Here is a 17497-nt window from a genome sequence, read left to right on the forward strand (position 1 = left end):
AAGCAATATGAAAATGTTGGGTTTTCTACACAGACACAATAAAATCAGAAAAGCACATGATTCCAAAAAGTGAGTACTCAAAAGTGAGGGTATTATTTAGGGATGTAACAATAACCAAAATATTGTGATATTGTATCAAAGTTCTCACAATAATATCATGGACCATCACAATATATTGAATTAAGTCTCTTTGCTTAAATGAAGAGTTATGGTGCAGCAATAGCTAAAAAAATAAATTAAAAAAATACAGCGGGAACTACATATACCATAATCCTTTGCTCCATTTCAGTGTAGGCTACATGAAGAAATAACAGTTCTAAGCACTTTTAAGTCTTAGTTCTTTGGATTAAGTATTGTCAAGGCATTTTAAGAGGAAAAAGTAGCATATTAACAGTTTTGTTAGCCTCCACAAAATATCGCAATAAATATCATACCATGAGATGTATATCGTGAAAATATCGTACAGAGAGATTTTGGATATTGTTACATCTCTAATTGTGAGCCTCCCCACCAAATTGTGAGCTTTCCCACGATATTGCAATATATATCGTACCGTGAGGTTCATATTGTCACAATATCGTATCATGAGACTTGGATATCGTTACACCCCTAGTATTGTTACTTCAGCAATAATATTTTGTATAAGAAAACATGGTCCAAGTGTGTTACAGGACTTAAAATCCAAATCCCCCTTTAAGTAATGACAAGTAACCTAATTTATGTTTTTTTTTTTTATCTAGGCTTGGGCATGTCACTCATCCATGCATCAAAAAATAGAAACTTTTATTGTCATGGAGCTTAGATGTGTGATACAGTATTTCCATTTTTTAATTTACTTTTTTTTTTTAATTTTGTCGTTTAGTTTAGTCTAGTTTCGTGTGTGTCTTTCTTCGACTTGTGTGTTCTGTTTAATTTCGATGAAAAAGTGTTTGATTTATCTGTCTTTCCTCCTCTGCAGAGTTCATTTATAATTCTCTCTAGTTCTGGATTCCATTCGCGTAAAAATAAACATTTATTCGTTTCAGTCTCTTTCCCCTCTTTGAGTGCAGCTGTACACAGAAACCTCTCATATTTGTTTGGAATCATAACTGAAATATGACCCATAAAGTTTATAATAGCAGAAATGACAGCTGTGCATTCTCTTTCTGAAGCTGTGGGGGCGCTGTTGTGCAGGTAAAAGTGTCGAGCACGTTACAGCAGCAGCAGCAGCAGCAGCGCCTCTCCTCCATCCAGCCCAGACCAGCCTCCCAGCGGTGGAACAGGGGAAAAGATGGAACCTGACGCCGCGCTGCCAGCCTCTCTGCCCGGCCTCTCCACCCGCGGACGGTCGGCGTGATGGTCCCACTGGTGCTCGGATCGAAAATGGCTGCGAACGAATCTCTTTGACAAAACCCCGGAGTACAGCTGTCTTTACCCCGCAAACTGTGGCCGTTCGTGTAGCATTTCCCCACCCTTTCGCCCTTTTTCTACCTTCCAAATCTTGCACAACGAGACGCTAGTTTTAGGACTATTTAACCAGCTTTTTTGCGACATTTTGGACTTCTTCTGGACGAGCATTCAACCCAAAAGAACATTATTATCACCCAAAAGAAGACTGCGAAATGAGGTAAGCTGGATTTCTGTGCGTAAAAGTCACGACGCATGATTTTATTGCGCATTTGTTTTTGATAGCAAAGCATGTCGCGCTGCGTTTTAGCTAAACATGACGCAGTTTTGTCGAATTTCCGCTGTTTTCCCGCACAAAAGGCTAGCTCACGACCATGTGGCGTTATTGACTGACTGAGCATCACCTGTGGACGCCATAGGCCAAAAAACGCACGGCTTTAAAGTAGCGAGCATCCTTGACACAGCTCTCCTCTGTGTCACGTGGAGGCTGTCGGTAGATGAAAGGGAGGGAGGGGTTGTCATGGAAACCGGGCCACTTTTCGTCCTTAAATCACGACGTAAACGACTTTAAACTAGGATTGTTGTCGTTGTTTATGTAGATATGAAATATTTTCAGGCTTAATTTGAGAATTTGAGAGTTTAATTTTAGAAAGATATGATGAAAGAGGCAACTCCGACACACACCCTCAAATGAACAGCCAATCACAGTGAAGAAACGGGCCGCATCCCAATTCGCAACGTGTCTGCTTCCTCTTTTCCTCGTTTACGCTCAAATGAAGTACATTGTTGTCTATGGGGTTTTCGTCTGTGGGTAAAGCTAAAGGAGAAGGAATTAAGGAGTTAAGATTATGAGAGTTTTGAGGATTTGGATGCATCTGAGGAAACAGCTGGTTTCACTGGCTCTGCAACTGGCCAATCAGCTTTTTTTTTAAAAAGAATCTGGGCACGTAGCCAATCAGCTGAGAGCATGGGTTTACACTGTGGTGGGTGGGGCAGCTGGCAGCATTTGGCAAACAACATGAGCATCAGTATTATATTTCAGCGTTATAGGCATATATTTGTGGTAGTTTAGACATTGGAACATCTTTATGGCCCTTAAAGTACAATGTTTTGGTCTAGACATAATAGAAAAACAAATAATGCAATTGTAAAACATAATTTTAAATATTGTACATATTGGCATGTTGTAGTCTACCCTTTTATGCTATTGTTGTGTACGCTATTAATGTCCATCATACTTAATAAAAACGTACAAAAAATGCCTATTAACTGTAGACATACTGTATATCTTAGACTTTTTAAAAGGTGCATTGTGTAACTTTCTGGTGGTGGATCTGTCAAATGTTTTACTTAATGAGATGTAATTGCTTTGTCTGGAATGTTTCACAGTATGGCATTAAACCTTCCTATCTTCATGGAGACCAAACCAGATCAAGTTACAGGTCAGATCTTTGGAGAGTCAACCCCGCTCACAGTCACAATGCCTGTTTCTCTAGATATTTTTAAACTATAAAACCACCTGTATTTGGATATATGTAAGGTAGACCTTTTTAATGCCATACTGTGGAACATTCCAGGCAGAACAACAAGCAGGTTACGGACCCCCTACCAAAAAATTACACAGTGCAGCTTTAAAAGATAAGAGTTGTGCTTATGATCAGTTGGATCAACAAAAAGTGGTATGTGGACCCTATTTGGCACCCAAGCCATAATTTGGATTTTCCTGATCTATAAAGTATATGTGTAGCCAGGCTGGCACCACCTAGTGCCTCTGCTCAATTTCATTTCTCTCCAGCGACTAGGCCAGGAATCAAAATACACTAGACGGTTCGCAAAACCCTCGGAAGTGCAAGTCTAGGCACTAGCCAATCAGTGAAGAGTCATATATTCAGTGTTGTCAACGATTCCTGAGATTGAGGATTTAAAGCCGGAACAAAGAGAATGTTTGGTGAATTTTATCAAGGGGAAAGATGTTATTGCCCTTCTTCCTACGGGATTTGGGAAAAGCTTATGTATGTTAAGTGGTATACTTAGCCCCATTAGCGGTGCATTACATATGTTACGACCAAATAGCAGCGATTGGTTAAAAGATAGAAAGTACCCGCCTACTGTCGTGTGAACGAAATCTAAGGCTGCGAGGTCAGACGGTTTGTACGAAGTGAAACAATGTAAAACTGGCTGATGAATCAGGCTAGTATATGTGAGAGACGTGATTAATTGATTTACAGTTATACATGATGTGAATTTATGTAAATATTATTGTTTTGAGGTTCACTGACACCCCCTATTGTTTTTATCGTGTTATTGTTTTAAATTCTGAACATTGTTATTTTTAAAAGGTGCATATGAACGCCCCGCACTGGTTTTGTACGTGTGCCTGGAACTAGACTGGGGTGTGTTTTTACAGCAGCAAGGCACTGGATGAGAGCGGGGAGCTGTTGTAGCTGATTTAACTTTTTGATGGGGGCAAGAGACAGTTTTTCCTATTGATAACATTGTACTTTGTCATATAATATTCATAAATGTTGAATCAGATCATTTTGTATTAGTGACTGGACCCAAGAATTCACTGTACTGTATTACAACTCTAACAATATACTTATAAACAATATTAATTTTAGCTCCACTCATCTTTATTAAATATTTTTGGCCTATAGAATGTAGTGAGGTCATTTGAAACCAAGTAATATACGAAGAGTTCACTGTGTAACCTAATACATAAACACTGAGTATAGAGCTGCTGTGTTTAAAGCAGCTGAGTAAGAGCTGCTGTTAGATGCTTTGTTGGCCTTGGTTAAATTAGCAGTGCTTATTCCACAGTTTTCATGTATTTATGGCCTTGTTGTTTTATAGCGCTGCTCTGTAGGGGGCATCACAGACTCATGACTCATAAAGGATCCAGTCAGCACCAGTCAGAGCGCTGTGTGTGTGCTGGGATTTATCACATTATGAGGACTAAAATCTGTACACTCACAATTCATAGAGAGCTGATTTATTTATGGGGACAATGTCAGGTCCATGTGGTGTAAATTGTTGTTATTATTATTAGATTAACAACATGTTTAAAGTTCAGATATGGGTTAAAATAGGTTAAGATTAGGGTTGAGGTTAACGTTAGGATAGGGCTGGGGCATTTCCTATCTGTAACTTGGATTATAATGATCAGAAGCACAAGAGGAGAGAAAGAAAAGAAAAGACGAGGAGCTGCGGCTGGGTCAGAGGGAGGGAGGGGGAGAGAGGGAGCAGGCGCATACACAGACCGAGAGGTTTAATTTTTAGTCCTATTGTGCAGATTTAAGTAAAAACTTGTGAAACATAAGGACACAGGTTCTTGTTGCTGTATGAATGAGGACCACAAAATGAGTAACAGACAGATTTTGTACAGCGATGGTTGACAGCAGGTGTGAGGCTTATGTCAAACAAAGTGATCAGTACATGGTCTGCCAACAACTGTGGTTGTAAAAGTCTGCTGTGACATCCATAAACATTCTTTAAGGTAATTTTTGAAAACAGCAAATCTATTCTCACACTCCTTAGGTCCTGACCACACAGCACGCGTCAGCATTTACACGTGTAACCTCGCGAAACCGCAGCCACATGTCAATGCAAGGACGGCCACGCCAGCAGCTCCAGCAGGACATATATGCGTGGCACTGGCTCTGATTTTCTCAATGAGAAAGCCAATTAAACTTCACTGGGTGCATTAAGCCACTTGTAACAGGTCTACAGTGAAACTAACCAGCTGAACAAGCTTGTATTTACCTTCTCTTCGGGCTGATCACAGCAAACGCAAGGAGTTCCAAAGTAAATTTCAAATTGACAGAATTGACAGAATTGACAGACTTTCTTGCCCTGGGCTCTTTCAAATAATACTGAACTGCCCCAGGAGCATGTTGTGCTGATGATAAATGCACAACTACAGGAATAGATGCATGGTCTCTGTGTAATTTGATGGGGATACATGCCTATGCTCACGTAGTGTGTCAAGAAAAGAATATTTTTTTCTGAAATCTACGCGCACAGGACTGCTGCTCCATACGTGCACCTAGTGCGGGTAGTGTGGCCGTCCTCATTAACTTTTAATGTATTGTAAAAAAAATTTTGTCCAAAAGTTGCAGTTTTTATGCTCGCGCAGGGCGAAATAGGGATGTAGTGTGGCCAGGCCCTTACATTAACCTTGTTTGTCCTTCAATTAACATGAAAAAAACATACTCATCAACTACTGGCCTAAACAGGAACGCTTAGGAAAGCATCTAACTCACTATTGTTTCTGTTTAGGGATGCATAAATAATCGCAAACCAATTGAACTGATACTTTGCGCTGGGGGTGGTCTATGAATCTGTGTTGGGGGAATTTTCAGCAGTTGATGTGACGCAATGCTTACTTTAGCAAACACAAAAACGTTTTAAGATTGTCTGGAAACTGAAGAAAAAATACAACATTGATTTAAACAGAACTTTTTCAGGAGCCTGGGATCAATACGAGCGATCGTGATGCTTTGATTTTTGGCACAGTCCTATGTTAGGCTGTAGTGACTATGTTTCAGGTTAGGATCAGTCTCTGGGAAATTAATCTTAAGTCAATTTGATGTCCCTGAAAAGAGTGGAGAGTATAGAAATGTGTGTGTGTGTGTTACATTTACACACTTGTATAGTTCTGTCTTTACTCTCTGTGTGTGCCAGTGGAACAGCTGCTGATCTGATTTGCATCGATCTGGCAATTCTAACTTAAGCTGCACAATACTTTTAGTCTGTCACTACTTTGGCTATAGTATTTTCCTGTACTTTTTATTAATAGTACTATTAAGAAAAAGCTGCAGGAAAATATGATGATGTAATTACTAATACGATGTTATGTTGGAAAATCACAAATCTAGAAGCTAAGGACAAAGTAATCAGAAATAACTAATGATGTCTTTAATTATTACATGCAACTCGAAAAGATGGACCTGGAGTTGGTAGGTTTGCATCTTAAAACTGACTCTTTTGGATTTTCTTTTGCAGTGCTTTTTCTGCCTTCAAGATACAACTTTGAAGTTTGCTGCGGATATTTTTAGCATTGTTTGAACTGCCTTTCTACTTGTCTTGTCTTGCGTACAAATACTACTCAAAAAATATCAGTGCTTCAGTGTTCTAAATATCTGACTTGGCAACTGTATCCTGTTTCTCATTTCTTTAGATTAGATGTATTAGATGCACTTCCCTCCAGCTGTGCACGGGTGGGGGTAACATTTTGGGACAATAAACTCTAGTTCAGGATTGGAATCTCAGATCTAAAGGACAGGGATTGTAGAACATCTTGTGAGACAAAATTGCCACAAGATCGCGCACCCATGAGAAAAAAATCTTGTGAGATTTTCATGTTTACCTTTGGATCGGACAAAAAAGAGTTAGGTATTGGTGAGTAACATTGCTTACAGTTCCAAAAAGTTACAATGGAAACAAAAATATGAAATCAAAGGAATAAAAAATTGCGAGTTGTAAAATTTAGATATTAGGAATTATGTTGAAATCTTGTCTTGTCTTGTTCTTGTGGACCCAATCTCGTATCTCGTCTCATGGAAATTGTGTACCATCCTGTCCCTAGTAATGGGGCACATTAAAAACTTCCAGTGGTAAGATGTCCAAAATTAGCCTGATCCATCAGCTGATTTCACTTCGTGGAAACTGTCTGATCTTGCAGCATTAGGATTTGTTTGCTCGACAGTAGGTGGGTACTTTTTTAAATTTAACCAATCGCTGCTATTTGGTCGTGACGTACATAATGCGCCAAATCCCCTAGGAAGAAGGGCAATAACGTTTCTTTCCCCTTGATAAAATTCACCAAACATTCTCTGCTTTAAATCCTCGATCTCGGGAATCGTCGCCAACACAGAATGTATCTCTTCGTCTACATCCATCTCGGCTGCTTTGTTTACTGTTGCGCTTGAGTTTGACATCATGGCTTCACAGCTCTTCGCTGTTTGGTGCACGGTTTACAATTTCAAGGGTTCTTGTAAACCGTCTAGTGTATTCCGATTCCTGACCTACTCGCTGGAGACAAATGAAATTGAGAGGAGGCACTAGGTGGCACCAGCCTGGCTAGTCCAAAATATCTGACTATCCAATATTGGAATTTTGTATCATGATTGTCATGGTCAAAAATAATTGCCATTAATGATAATATCACTTGATTAAAATTGCTAATAGTTTAAAATGTTATGGATACTAATAATTCAATTTTAACAAAGTTTAAGTTCCATGTTTAAACAACTTTTATATTGGAGTGAAAACAAAAAGGATCTAGAAGAGAACATTATGAATGAGCAGCTATCTTTTGACAGTCTGGTGGTATGGTATGCTGATATTTTGAGTATCAGAATTATACAAAACGTACCATAAACGATTATTGTCTACCCTTTTTATTGCCGTATTGTTTCATTCATTCATTCATTATTTGGCAAGCATTTCCAGTTTTCATTTGTATAGATTGAAGATTAGCTGCATAGACTCATTTACTTCCATCTGTGCATAGGGGAGGTAACATTGCTCTTGGGGTTTTGCGACAGTTAACTTAGTCCAGGATTTGAACCTCAGATCTCTGGAGCCTGTTGGTCTGATCCAGCTTTGGGCCTCCTCTTGGGGCTTATCTCATCTCCTGTGCCTTTCTCTCCTGGTCCATTTACCTTCACTGTCTTGTATACAGTATATTGATTTATAGACTGAGATCTTACAAATGCTGCATCCTCCTTTTTCCATGGCCTTTTAAGAGTTGTAAAGTGCACTATAATACTGCAGGGATTACAGAGCAGTGGGCTTCAAACTGTACGGGTCCCATTGGTGTGATATACTGTCCACAAGATGTTTATTACGGATTGGTTTAGTTGGTTTTGCCATTTAGTTCATAGTTAGGACTGCCAGTGGAATATTTTGGTCAAGTACACATTCACAAGAACAAAATTTAATGAAATACAGTTGATTTAATTTTTAAATCATGAGAACAGTAAATTGAAAAATTAATTCAGACACATTTTGAATCGATATCAAAATCGTGCAATGAAGTATCGCGATATATCACTGAATCGATATTTTCTTACACCCCTGTATATTACACAAAATAAACTCTTGTGAGCTTTAAGCCACATTACAGTATTGTTACCTCATCAAAATATACCCAGACATGTGTTTTGTTTCTGCTTTTTGTTTCATTCACACCCTGAATTATTAGTCTGACTTCATCTCCAAAGCTCAGACTGCTTTATTCCACCTTGTGATGTCATGTAGTGGTAGTTTTGAAGTTAACAGTTACCTTTTGTTAAGTAAAGATTGACAAATTCAGGTCTAGTGAAGTTATATGGAGTTTAAAAACACAGTTGAGCACTTCCTGTATCGCCACATGACATCACGAGGTGGAACAGAATGTTTTCATTTTGAGTGAAGAACTCAAGAGCCTAAAAATGCAAAGTTTGTGTGTTAAACATGTGTGAATGAAACAAAAACAAAAAAAACCTAAAACAAAACACAACACAACTCCAGGCATGTTTGTGATGAGGACACAACATCATCACATGGATCAGACAGTAGTGTAATCTGTTAACAAAAATATGATTAATACAAAGTGAAGAAAATGTATGAACTTTTTTCTCCCATATGTACTTATTGTAAAACCTTCTATTGTTCTATCCGTGTCTGGTGTTATATCTAACCCCATTCAGTGTAAGTGGGTCTGTGTGTGAGTGTCAATGTGGCTGTATTGATCCATGTCATCACAGGCTCTTCTCTGATCGACACATGCAGCTGGTGGTCTGAGTCTGACCCATTTGTGGAGCTGTGGTTCTAACTGAATTTACTCTAAGTGAGGATTTAACTGGTGTGAGGGGGGCGGGGCATTCAGCCATTGGTGCAGACACAGGAAAGCTTTGGAAATTATCGAACTAACTAGCAAAAGCAAATTGAATTGATAACATTAAAGGGTCTATATTGCACTATTTTCACAATGTTGTTTTCTCATCACAAACAGATCTGGAGTTGTGTTTTGTTTCATTCACACATGTTTAACACATATACCCTGCATATTTAAGATGAATTCTGAAAACACTTCCACCTTGTGGTAATACAGGAAGTGCTCTACTGTGTTTTTTAACTCCATACATGTTCACTAGAATCATTTGGATAATTTCAGCCCTGGATGTTTTTTCCTAACTTTTTTCACTATTATTTCCTGTTATCTTATATCTTGGGCCATCACAAGTTGATAAGGACCGTCCCCAACATGCCCCCGTTTGGTCCCAAAAAACACTCTATTTAGGAAAAGCTGCTGGGGAAATTATGTAACTGTAAATATTAAGATACTGCAACCTAAAAACACACACATAGTAGCCAGGCTGGCGCCACCTTGTGCCTCCGCTGATGGCTCATTCTAACGTGTTAGACATGCACATATTTCAATTATTCACAGTATTGAGCACCAGTGTACAGCCCTCCACTTTGTCTGTGTTTAGATATGTGGCCCTTGATGAAAAAAGTTTTTTCTGTATTTTTTAGTTGCAGTTAATTTGAAAACTACTGCTTCATGACACCACAAGGACATCACAGAACAGAGCATTTTGAGCTTTGGAAATGTAGACAGTACATCTATGCTCAAATGGCTCTGTTATGTTGCTTTGAGTTTATTAAATGTGACAGCCTTGCTTCCACTATAGTACTCACAAGTACAATACTATTAACCTGCAAAGTGGCTCTGACAGACCTCACACCATAGACCTGAGGGTATGTGCGTTTTTACATGTATATGATTCATTAGTTCAGCTTGAGATCAGGTTATGATGCTTCTACTGTACAATAAAGATAAAGAAATCATGTGCACAGCTCTCTCTCTCTCTCTCTCTCTCTCTCTCTCTCTATCTCTCTATATATATATATATATATATATATATATATATATATATATTCCTGAGAGGATACAGTGGCCATTTTGCACATCTCACTATTTAGATCTTCTGAAAACTTCTATCATCGTTTTCTACTTGAGCTCAGTTAATATGGTACCAACTGATATCAGATTATCGCCAGAAAAACAAAAATATATATTTCCTGAATCATGATTATATAAAAAAGACAAAAGCAGTGCAATTTTTTCCTCCAAAGTCTTGAGTCTGCTCTTCATTAGAAAGACCCAAGTTGACAGTTTGGATTGTGAGTTTAGTAAAAGTCCTATAGTACACAAAATTGAAGTTTAAGTCGCGTTAGAATGCTGTTACCTCAAAACACAACTCCAGGGAGGTTTCTGATTAGGAAACAATATTATAACATACATCAGAAAGTAGTGTAATATGAGACCTTTAAACTTCAACTAATTGCACGAATGGAAGGATGCCAAGAGCAACAGGATTTGTGAGTCTGTACCACTCTATCTCCACCTGCTCTGCACAGTCCCAGTGGAAAATTCCCTTGTTTTTGCTGCCTGCTGTGGTAATGTATTATTGAAATATACTGCAGTTGTGTGTTTATATTCAGCGGAAGAGCAGGGGGCTTGTGAGAAGGAACCGTAGTGACCTGGACTCCACAGTTTTAGAAAATGATTTGAGGTGTTAATGAAGGATTGCAAATGTGAGTTCATTTATGTTTCAAAATTAAGATTCTGTGGGAGAAGGCAAGTCATTAATGCACTCAGAAGTTGTATTTGCAGTGATTCATACATGTCTGAGTAATCTTTATGGTTCTACATTCAAGACACCTTTGCTCTGAAAATTCCTGTTTTCCAGGCAAAACAATAACGTTTCCATGGAGAGAAGCAGGTAGTGGACACAAGTTGCGCAGTGCACCTTACCTGGAGTTGTGTTTTGTTTCATTCACACATTCACAACACACAAACCCGGCATATTTAGTAGGGATGTAACAATAACTGAAATATCATATCATTTCGTCAAAGTTCTTACAATAATACCATGGACCATCACAATATATTGAATTACAAGTCTTTGCTTAAATAAATAGTTATAGTGCAGCAATAGTAAAAAAAAAAAAAAGACATAGGGAACTACATAGACCATGATCCTTTGCTCCATTTCAGTGTAGACTACATGAAGAAATGACAGTTCTAAGCACTTTTGATTAAGTCTTGTGAAGGGATTTTAAGAGGAAAAAGTAGCATATTAACAGTTTTGTCAGCCTCCAAAAAATATCACAATAAATATCGTACCTTGAGATTTGGATATTGTTACATCCCGAATTGTAAGCCTCCACCATATCATGAGCTTTCCCACGAGATCACAATAAATATTGTACCATGAGGTTCATACCATGACGATATCGCATTGTGAGACTTGGATATCATTACACCCCTAATATTTAGGGTATATTTAGTTCATCTCTCAAACTGAAAACCCCCCTTCCACCTTGTGATGTTGCTATGACCCAGCTCGCTTGGGGTGAGGGAAGTAACAAAAAACCAAGATGTTACATGGAATAAATTAAATAATGTTTAATTAACAGCATTGTAACAGGTAAATTAACAAAACAGACTAAACTATATACAGAAAATAATCTAAACGAAGAAACGAAACAACAGATGAGGTTCGTGCCACAAAACGGGTCACGCAGGCTTACACAAACAAGTGGTTAACTAAAGGGAGACAGACAAAACTTAAACACAAGTGCCCCAAATTAAACCACATAAGCCCACAAACAGAATCGAGTGACCAAATTAAAAAAGGCAAAAAACAGAACTAAACTACAGAACTAGACACACACATGAACACGAACACCAAATGGCAGACTGGCCACCAAGACCAGCAGCCCTGAACAGGTGCTGCCAATCTCCTTAAACAGGGGGCGGTGGCTGCAGGTGAGGTGGGCATAGACATGCCCCACCAATCACAAACCAGGGCTCCCACAGCAGGAATCCATTGGAACAAGGAAAATTACAACACACACAAAACAAGTTAACAAATTGGAGGCCTGCATCTGTAACAGATGTCTTGTGGTAATACAGGAAGTGCTCCACTCTGTTTTTAAGCTCTATACACCTTCACTTGAATAATTTAGAATTGCCAATCTCTACTGAAGTAAAGGTAAAAGGTAGCTGTTAACTGAAGAATTATTGCTCCATGACATCACAGGGTGGAACAGAGCATTTTGAGCTTTGGAGATGTGGACAAACTAAGAAATGATAATAAAGGATTACTCAGAATTTAGTGAATGGTTCTCCAGGTCTGTTTTTGAGGCGGTAACAGCATTATAACATGGCTTAAAGTTGCTATGAATCAAAATAGGACCTTTAATCTTTTGACCCTAGAGGAATCCACTTCTCTTGTATTGAGTTAATCCTCCCTCCGTGTATTCCCCATCACTTCCTGTTCCGCACTCTCAGGTAATGGCGTTGGCGAGAGGAGTCAGAACGGATTATTCCACTAAATAAAGAGCTGAAAACTGAGAAAAACTGATTTGGCGTCTGACACATTTGTTTCATCTGCAGACAGAGGATTAGGAAACACATAATGACACGCCATCAGCCCGCAGCTCTGCACAGACATCTATATCCAGTGAAAAACTCTTCGCCTAAGCTCCTTTTATGTATAATTTATATGTGTTAGAACATGTGGTTGTGTATATTAAATTTAATGACTGGTCTGTGGCGGCCTTTTGAACATAAATATCTTTGTTGATATTCTAACATCGCGCTGGGGGGTTTCTCCGGAATGTTCAGCAGTTACTATGGTGACACAGTTTAGCACACATTAACCGACACTTTAACTGGAACTGGAAATTTTCTGGTGAAGGGTATGGCATTAAACCTTTCTGTCATCATAGAGACCAAACCAAGTTACAGGTCAGATCTGTCAGCATGTTTGCTTTTCTAGGTATTTTTCAGCAGTAAACGCACCCATAATTTAATAAATGTAAGGTAGAACTGTTTAATGTCATACTGTGGAACATTCCAAGCAGAGCAATGACATATCCATTAAAAACAAGCAGGTAATGGACCCCAAATCAAAAAGTTACATAATGCATCAATAAGATACAAATAGGCCTGAAATGATAACACATTTTGTTGGATTATTAATTGACCAAGATATTATTGTACTTTTTTGAAACCATTAAGACAAAAGAATAAAAATGCTAATACACCGCTTTAAAGATCATATCTTTTATTTTCTAAAGAACATTTAACACAGCAAGACAACCAAAAACAATAGGCCTAAAAGGACTTGTTAACAATAAATGCACTTGAATAAACCATTGTTGAACCAAGCACAACCAAAACAGTAAATAAAATGGATTATTAACACTCTGTAACAAAATTGCCCTTAAAAGTTATTTTAGTCGTTGTCTTATATTGGAATATTGTGGCCCATCTCTCTGTGGCTGCTGCTGTGGCCTCTGTATTTTGGTCTCATATTTCTTTCTCTTATTTTGTCCATCAGAAAATCATATTTATAATATAGAGCAAGGCTCCTCGCTTAGTCCACTTTTTTATACAGAGATTATCTTTAGGAAAATTTTTTCGAGTTTGTTAAAAGTTACCGTACGATTAATTGATTTATTGATTATCGTTACAGGCCTAGATACAAAGAAAATTGATTTAAACAACACATAACACACTTGTTGTAATTTCAACAAAATACATTCTTCATAGTCAGATTGTTAAAATAAAGCTCAGATTAAAGTCAAACTTGAGTAACAGCTTCAGACAGAGCAGTGCCTCCAGTTGGTGGTTTTCAGATTCTAGAAATAACTGATGTCATATTTCCAGATTTCCTTATCCATTGCACAACACACAGTGGATGGAGAGAGAGCTGGAGATGGAGAGAGAGCAGAGGCAAACTTCACAAATGTTGAACCTGATCATTTCTATTAATGGTAAGACCCATATACCTGCTTTATCACTAAACTACATTTCAACAGTATTCATTTTAGCTTCCCTGCCGGGAAAGTCCAATCTTTGCTTGACATTTCACACTGTTTTTGTGTCATCTGGCAAGACACTTCACCCCCATGTGCTTACATAATGGATGGGATTGTCTGCTCCAGAACAGCTGAGGCCTGAAATAGATCGAGGAGTGAATGAATAATTTACACTAAAGCAACGTGGATCTTGAAAACTGCTACAGTGGATTCACAACAATGGGAATGAAATTATGTACAGTATAAATGTAAATGTGTGTGTGTTTTTTTTTTCTTTTTAAATTTTTCAGACTTTGTATTTTTCTTAATCAAAGTTTATTTATTTATTTGTTATCATAAAATTGTTCTGTAGTTACTTGAGGGATACGTTGCAGCCACATTTGGATCAGTTTTGTCTTTTTTACTTTTCTTTTAAGGAAATAAATCCAGATTTTAGTCACTGCCCTGGTACTGTTATATATATATATATATATATATATATATATATATATATATATATATATATATATATATATATATATATATATATATATATATATATATCGGGTATTGACAGATACTTAAATTTGCATTTTGTATCCATAGAAACAAGTAGGTGACGGATCCTCACAATACGCAATACACCTTTAAATCCGTAGTTTCGAAAGTGAAAAAACTGAATCAGTGCATCCCTACGTAGACTACAGGCGAATCACACCAAATGTAGGATTTTTCATTCATACTTCATTCATATACTTCAAAGTGTGCCATAATCCGTGTACACTGTGAAAGATGGTGTGGTCTTCATTGAGCCGTAAAGGTCCTGTCTCTTATCAGCCTCTCTCAGCCTCTTCAGCTCCATCAGTGAAAACAAACAACCACATGACATTACAAACTGCTCTGTCAGGATATTGTTTAGCACTGTCAGAATCATCAAATACGTTAGGCTATTTAGAAATACACAGATACAACATCACAAAAGGACTAAACTGTGCAGTATTCTTATGTAATGAGCCGTTTTCCCCAAAGGTTTGGTTTAATCCAGTTTAATAAATTGAATGGAAAGTGAACAAGATAAACAGCCACACTGTAAAATCATAAATGAGTTCATATTCAGGTTGCTTTATAGGTGGGAGGTAGGAGTTTTTTTTTTTTTTTTTTTGTTCGTTTGTTTTGTTTTTGTCCTTTGGGAGTTCTGGTCCCATATTTCACATTCATTCATTCCCATTATAAACAAATACACCACAAATAAAGTGTTGCTGTGCTCCAGTGTAAAACACATACCAGGCTAAAAGTCAAGATAAATATAAAGTATAGGAAGAGCCTGATAAAAGACAAAGGAATAACAGATAAAGAATTTACATTTTACACAAGAATTTATTTTAACAAAATAGCAGCTGCAAAGCTTTTGGTGTAAATCAGTTAGTGAAGAAATGGCTTCAAATATTCTTATCTTAATGTCCATAGATTTTGACTAAAGATTTGACATTTTGAGAGAGAGATAAAATAAGTCATTTTTACTCATCCATTTTTGTCTGCTTATCCGGGGCCAGATCCTGGATGCAGAAATCTGAGCAGGGAAGCCCAGACTTCCCTCTCCCCAGACAATTCCTCCAGCCCCTCCAGGGGATCCTGAGGTGTTCCCAGGCCAGCCCAGAGACATAGTCCCTCCAGCGTGTCCTGGGTCTTCCCCGGGGCCTCCTCCCAATGGGACATGAACAGCTCCCCAGTGAGGTGTCCAGGAGGCAGCTGGAACAGATACCCTCCCTCCAGCTGCTCCTCTCCATGTGAAGGAGCAGCGGCTCTACTCCAAGCTCCTCCTGTGTGACCAAGCTCCTCACAATATCTCTCTCTCTCTCTCTCACCTCACTTTTTCTGTTTCTCTCACCTCTCCCTCTCTTTCTCTCTCTCTCTCTCTCTCTCTCACCTCAGTCTCTCTTTCTCTCCCCTCTCTCCTGCTGCTCTCGTCCTCTGTGCCCTCACACTTCCACACTTCCTCTGTTCAGGTGATGTCATGGTCTGGCTGTGTCCAGGACAGAAGGTCAACTCACCTGCTGTTCAATAACAGACTCTAATAGTATCACCAACACACTGCTGCTACTGAGAGGCCAAAGAACCAGGAGAGACTGTGCACTTCAACTGCTCCTGGTCAGATCCCAGTTTAGTCCTGTTAGATCTTGGTTTGGTCCTGTTCTGTAGTCCTAGGTTAGTCCTAATCTACATCATATGTGAGACAGTCAAAAACAAATGATTGAGATGCCAGGAATTTTCTGTTAAAGGAGCTGTGGATAATTTAAAAAAGTTATTAAGTAAAATTAGTTTAAACCCTGTACAGACATATTGTAAAAGCAATTCTATAGGGTCAAAATAAGAGCACTGTGTGTTGTCTGCATCTGCGAATTATAAAGCCGCGAACCACGGAGTAACAATGGTGCTCTGTTAGCATGCTAGTTGTTGTTATCAGCCTAAACTCAACTTTGTCGTGTGAAATGTGCTTATAAACTCATAGTACTTACAACACTCCACTCCAAAGTCACATAGCGTACCTTTATCAGTTTTTTGTCAGTATGACCCAGCCTTACTTCCTGGTTGAATTCTTTTTTTTTTCTTTCTTTCTTTTAAAACTACATTCCTGTTTAATTCTACTTTCATTGTTTTTCTAGCTTGTTCTTTGTGTCTAACCCTTTATTCCAGTGTAGACCAGTGACCACTGCCCTGCCTCTTTCTGTTGCATTTTTCATGAAGTTATTTTTAGCTTTACGTTTGAGATCCACTCAGTGTTAAACAAGACTGTAGGCCTACTCCCCCCAATACATCAATGCTTGAATGAATAATGCATTTGTAAAGAGGAGAAAGAGGGAAATTGACTTGAGCTGAAACAAAACTGAAAGAAACTCAGTATACCCTATAGTTCACTTTTTTAATTTGATAATGCTATAATTTCAGAGGAAGGCAGGGGACTATGCAACTGTTTGGTGGTTTGAAAGAAATATCCAAAATGAAAACACAATTTGAACCTTATCATTAATTGTCAGAGACTGGCTCATAGACTGTATATATAAATGGACATAGCTAACCTGTTAGCTACCGCATTCCAGATAGGAAGTGTTCATGGGGGATGCTTCCGGCTCCATTGCCTCTGGTTCCAGTGGACTTTTCATTGAAAAAACTGTCACCCCTCTGTGCTACTGCTGCAGAGAGCATCATAATTTTTGTCTTAAAATGTTCGTATTAATGCACTCTACAT

The 17497-nt window shown here is 38.3% G+C and overlaps 1 protein-coding gene across 1 annotated transcript in view; it reads left to right on the forward strand.

The window, feature by feature from the left end:
- Positions 1 to 1446: 1446 nt before the first annotated feature.
- evlb (Enah/Vasp-like b) overlaps positions 1447 to 17497 on the forward strand; it is a 79378-nt gene continuing 63327 nt past the window's right edge. Inside the window, 1 exon segment of the mRNA XM_055149537.1 lies at positions 1447 to 1606. Within this exon segment, the coding sequence (XP_055005512.1) occupies positions 1602 to 1606 (5 nt within the window). The 5' untranslated portion in view covers positions 1447 to 1601.

This window comes from Boleophthalmus pectinirostris, unplaced genomic scaffold, assembly GCF_026225935.1.
Source record: "Boleophthalmus pectinirostris isolate CB_2022bp ecotype Guang Dong unplaced genomic scaffold, ASM2622593v1 HiC_scaffold_13, whole genome shotgun sequence".
Lineage (NCBI taxonomy): Eukaryota > Metazoa > Chordata > Actinopteri > Gobiiformes > Gobiidae > Boleophthalmus > Boleophthalmus pectinirostris.